We start from the raw sequence: 5,733 nt of genomic DNA on the forward strand, positions 1-5,733 counted from the left end.
ATCTATGAATCTATGAATCTATGAATCACCTCAACTTGAAGGAGAGCCCACCAACAGCCTGACTGGTCACACCAGTGCCCTGTGAGGGAGAGGTAGGCATGATCTCCACCACAGCTGCTCCAGATATCCAAACTGAAGTGTAAGGCCACCTACGGACCTGTCTTGTACAGCTCCTCCCTCAAGTATCCCACGCATGCTTCATACACAGATGGGACCACCTTCCTACTGAAGTTGGTGCATGCGGGCACTTGGTGTGATGGGACTGCAAGTGCCATGAGATGCCCAAAATCTGGCCAATCAATGAAGGAGAAGGCCTGGCCATTGACAGCAAGCATCTCCCCAATGCTCTGGGTGAGCTCACTCAGCCTTGCAATGTGCCCCACTTTCTGTCCACCTTTCCCCCACTGTTCCAGCATGGCCTGCCGCTGCTTTTGGGGGACGGGAGCTTTGGAGTGAGTGGGGGCCTTCCCTTTTGGCACGCTCCCACTGGAGCGAGGCTGAAGAGGAACAAAGGCAAGGGGGTGGCGCCTGTGGAGATGCATCAGCATCCCCATGGTGCTCATATGTTTTGTTCCCTTCCCCAGCTGGTTGTGGCTTGGCATTGCAGGCAGATAGCATACGTGTGATCATCTGCCAGTTCAAAGTGATCCCAGACCACACTACCCACTCGCTTCTGGGGTGTGGGAGGATGCTGCATGTATGGATGCTGCTGCACTTTCCCCCTCCTCAGCAGGCAGAGGCACAGCAAGAGGAGGAGCACACTCAGCTGAGCTGCTTGCCTCCACCTGTACATCAACATCCTCCAAAGTGCCTTCTGGGGCAGGATACCTGGCTTGAAGGGAAACTTGAGGGGTGTCAAGCACAAACTCAGCTGATTCCCCTCCTTCCCCAGAACTTCCCTTGCTAGGGCACTAAGATCCAGCACCAGCTCTTCTTCTGGCACTGGAAGGCTCAGCATGGGAAGGGACAGAGGGGTGGAGTAGGCTGCTGGTCTGGTGCTGCTAGCTGTGGTGAGCAGGGAATCCTTTAAAAAAAAAATCCATGCTCCTACCCGTAGCGGTCTGACGGTGAGCTGCTAGAACAGACAGAGCTCAGTAAGTGACCCCAAAAGCAGAAAGCAAGGCAGTTCAAAAATCCTGCGTTTTATGCAGTTTTCTGTCCCTCCCCCAGGTTGGAAGGGACTGGGGTTGGAAGGGACCTCGGGGAAAGGTGAGAGTCACCAGCCAGCTACGTGTGTCAATAATGAGAGCACTCCTTTCCCCTCCCCACCTTCCCTCGCTCCCTCACCTTACTTACCTTTAATGGCTTCCGGGAAAGAGAAAGTAAAGCCCAGCTTCCTAGTCAAAACTCAAAACGATTCAATTTTTTCTAACTGTTTCGACCTGCCCTGTTTTGTTTCAAACCTGTTTCGAGCCTCCCTGTTTTAAGGTTGAAACAGCGTTGAAACAAAACGGGTGGCGAAATTTCACACAGCCCTATTGCCGAGCTAAAGAGAGGAGGTAATTTTATCTGAGCTCAGTCTGAGGAAGCAGTGCAACCAGAGTGCTACAGCCAGACCATTTTGGCTCTTTAGTTGTAACACAACAGCTTGTAGCTGTTTGTACGGCCCTTTCTCAGGCAATAACATAGCTTCTCTTCTCAAATCTAGCAAAGAGGGCATACCGAGAAAAGATGCACAAAAAGCAGGCTTTGAACAATGTTTGGTCCAGAAGAATCCCCTGATTAAACTGATAGCAAGACAGAGGTTTCCCCTAGGAAGGAATTAAGGACCCTGTTCCCACAAGAAGACACCACAAGAGATGAAGGTGTCCCCTCGTTAAGACAGACATGCAAAGAAAGAGTTCACACAATTTCTGCTGCATTCCCTGGGATCACGGCTCTGTTGGAATTCATCATCCCAAAGAAGTCTTGCCTCATTTTGCAGTCTGCTCAGGCTGGATTTGCCAATAGCTTCAGTCTCCTTACTCCTCTGCCCCCCCCAAATGTCACATAACCCTTGGTTCAGCAAAATCAGCTTGGCAAGCCACACAGGGCAGGCCATGTTTCCAGGAAAATAAAACCCAGCAGATGTGATGGTTTCCTACCACCATTCAGAGTAGAAATCTGAGGAAGTGAACATAAAAACCAACCATCATCAGCAGACTACTGGTTTTTCTCTCTCTAAACAAAACAAACAGACAAACAAAGCAAACCAACACCCCCCTCCCCGCAAACAACAGACCACCTAATCACTGCATTCTCCTCGTGGCCGTTTCTTCCATAGTCTAATATAACAAAGGGCTTAATGTGTCTGTCTGTCCCTACAGCTTTTGCTCAAGTGCACATGAGCAGCCGAGATAGGGTTACCATATGTCTGGGTTTCCCTGGACATGTCCTTGCTCTTTTTAACTCTTTGATTGCTATCTGGAAGGGTTGTCCAGGATTTCCCTTTGCTCCAGGGATGAGAGCAGGGGAAGGGCGACTGGAGGCAGCGGAGAGCACATGTGGACCTGCCTGAAGCTGCGGAGGCAGCAGGCCCATGTGGAGCTCTGTGCTGGCTCGATCGCATCCCCCTGCTCCCACCCGGGAGCACAGCAAAATCCTGGCCATTTGGTTGGGGCAGGGCATTTGGGGCTGCAACTGTGATGGGGTGGGGGAGGAGGGAAGGGTTGCCTGCCCCTCCAGCGGGGAAAGGGGCAGGGGGCTATGAGGGCAGAGGGGAATCCACACACACACACACACACACACACACACAGTCTACCCTGTAACCAGAAGATAACCACCCAGCTACACAGCCAGGGTCTTAGGCAAGCCTGGACACACAAGCTAAAGCTGGTTTGTTGCCACACCTTCACTGCTCTCATTACCTGAGCTTGTTAAGGTCATAGCCAAACTTCCTAACTGCAGCATAGGCTTGGTCTCAGTAACACACGCAGAACACTGTACGCACACACGCATGCACCCCCCCCATGTGTATACAAATATGCAGAGTACACAAGCTCAAACAGCTTGTGTACCTCCACATAGTGAGGTTATAAAAGAGACAGTGGATACATGGATACACACACAAATAGTACACATGTACACACACACAACATAGTGGGAGCACACAAGAATGATACATAAAACTCCAAAGATCTGTAGAAAGGTATCTGTACAGGCACTGCGAGCACACATACACACACACATAATGTGCACAAATATAAGCACGCACACAGATGAAGTGCAGAATTGCAAGCAGAGATTGAAATGTAGGCTCTAACCCTTATTAGTGGCTGGACCAGCCCTTCACATTCTGCCACAAATAAGAGAGTCACAGTTTAATCTCTGCTTCCTATGGTGGGGAGGAATCTGAGCCAGACATGATTTTCTTTGCTGACTCAGCTATGCTGGTCAGCCTATTTAAAGGCTGGAAGCCAGGCTGTGTTGCCTCCGTGCCCAGATGCATGGGAGTAAGTACAGAACCCCAACAGTAGGGGCACTTCATGCAGGGGGGCACTGTACTCAGTGATGTGGGTAGCCCAGACAGAGGAGAAAATGTGTGCACACACACCGCCATGTGTATACAAATATGCAGAGTATACAAGCTCAAACAGCTTGTGTACCTCCACATAGTAAGCTTATACACAGAGACAGTGTATACATGAACACACACAAATAGTACATGTGTACATACACAAAACATAGTGGGAGCACACAAAAATAGTACATAAAACTCCAAAGATCTGTAGAAAGGTATCTGTACAGGCACTGCGAGCACACATACACACACACATAATGTGCACAAATATAAGCACGCACACAGATGAAGTGCAGAATTGCAAGCAGAGATTGAAATGTAGGCTCTAACCCTTATTAGTGGCTGCACCATTCCTTCACATTCTGCCCTGAATAAGAGAGTCACAGTTTGATCTCTGCTTCCTATGGTGAGGAGGAATCTGAGCCAGACATGATTTTCTTTGCTGACTCAGCTATGCTGGTCAGCCTATTTAAAGGCTGGAAGCCAGGCTGTGTTGCCTCCCTGCCCAGTTGCATGGGAGTAAGAAGAGAATCCCAACAGTAAGGGCACTTCATGCAGGGGGGCACTGTACTCAGTGATGTGGGTAGCCCAGAAAGAGGAGTAAATGTGTTCTTATCCCTTTGTGCACATGTAAAGGACAATCCTGGATTAAACCCTGTATGCATTCACATAGAAATATGGGCACACAATTGCTGTATACACACAAAGATACAAGGAACACACACACATGTGTATGCACAGACACATGGAGAAAAAGGCTGCCTGTATGCAATCACACACATACACTATTATATATAAAGAAACATATCCAAAAATGTTGGATGTGTTTCTTTATATATAATACTGTATGTGTGTGATTGCATACAGGCAGCCTTTTTCTCCATGTGTCTGTGCATACACATGTGTGTGTGTTCCTTGTATCTTTGTGTGTATACAGCAATTGTGTGCCCATATTTCTATGTGAATGCAGACAGGGTTTAATCCAGGATTGTCCTTTACACCTGCACAAAGGCACGCACTTGAAACTCTTTGAGCTTCTCTCGCTCTCCCTTCAGAGTCTGCAGGTGGGTCTGAATTTGTTCCTTAACAAAGGGGGAAAAAATGTGTGTAGGTTTTACTGGTGTATCAACACTAAATTAGCTACCAGCTCAAAGAACTACCTCCTGGGATTCTGCTTCTCCACTCATAAGTCTGAACTAAAGGATCAGCTGAAACAGTGCAGAGACAGTGGCTGCCTCATCAATAGATCTAGTATTTTTTTTCTGAATTTCTAAACCTCTTTGTTATGGAAAATAGCATTTTTTGTTAAATAAAACATTATGGATTGCACTACCGTGGAAGAAAGACTAAGGGATCTGGGACTGTTCAGCCTGGGGAAGAGAAGACTGTGGGGGACTTGGTGGCCACCTATAAGTATGTAAGGGGTGAATATCAGGAGTCAGGAGAAAAACTCTTCACTAGGGCACCCCGGGGGAGGACAAGCGGCCATGACCATAAACTGTTAGAGGATGGGTTCAGGTTGGATGCAAGGAAGCACTCCTTTATGGTAAAGGTGACCAGAACCTGGAATCGACTTCCCAAGGAGGTGGTGCAGTCCCCAATCTTGGAAGTCTTCAAGAGGAGACTGGACAGACACCTTGCTGGGATCCTTTGATCTCAGCAGTATTCCTACCCAGAACAGGGGGGTTGCACTAGATGATCTTTCCAGGTCCCTTCCAGCCCTTAGTTTCTATAACTCCATGACATTTTCTTAAGGAACAACCCCTCCCGCCCCCCTGCCCACCCACTTAACCCCTAACCCCCTAACTCAAAAAATGAAAGCAGAGGACGCTTTTCACAGGAGAAGACATTCCTTTCCTGAGCAACGGTTCTCATACACTTCTCTCTATAATCTTACCACTATTGGGAGAAAGAATACAGCTGTGTTAATGTCTGGTACCGTTTGCTAAAAATAAATTGCTACATTGCTATGATTTAGTGTCTCACTGAGTTCTTTCCAACTTAGCGCCATTGATTGGAGGAAATGATGGCCAGTTTCTGAAACTAATCAGCCAGGATCCCTTGGGACTCTTTTACTAGTCAGTGCTATTGGCAGTAACAATTCAGGAAGCCTAATACGCAAAATCAAAATTGCCTGTCTTGACTTCTGAGTGATTTCAGGATATTTTTGGACCCAAGAACTCCCTTGTTTTCTCATTGGGATTGAGTCAAGAGACATAAACACAACCGACGCT

General features: G+C 47.8%; 1 protein-coding gene across 1 annotated transcript in view; it reads right to left on the reverse strand.

The window, feature by feature from the left end:
- Positions 1-4,494: 4,494 nt before the first annotated feature.
- Positions 4,495-5,733, reverse strand: part of LOC102387503 (tripartite motif-containing protein 52-like) — a 3,308-nt gene continuing 2,069 nt past the window's right edge. The window contains exon 3 of the mRNA XM_006039338.1: positions 4,495-4,581. Coding sequence (XP_006039400.1) covers positions 4,495-4,581 — 87 coding nt within the window. The remainder of the gene's footprint in view (positions 4,582-5,733) is intronic.

Source organism: Alligator sinensis, unplaced genomic scaffold, assembly GCF_000455745.1.
Source record: "Alligator sinensis unplaced genomic scaffold, ASM45574v1 scaffold1648_1, whole genome shotgun sequence".
NCBI classification, from domain to species: Eukaryota; Metazoa; Chordata; order Crocodylia; family Alligatoridae; genus Alligator; species Alligator sinensis.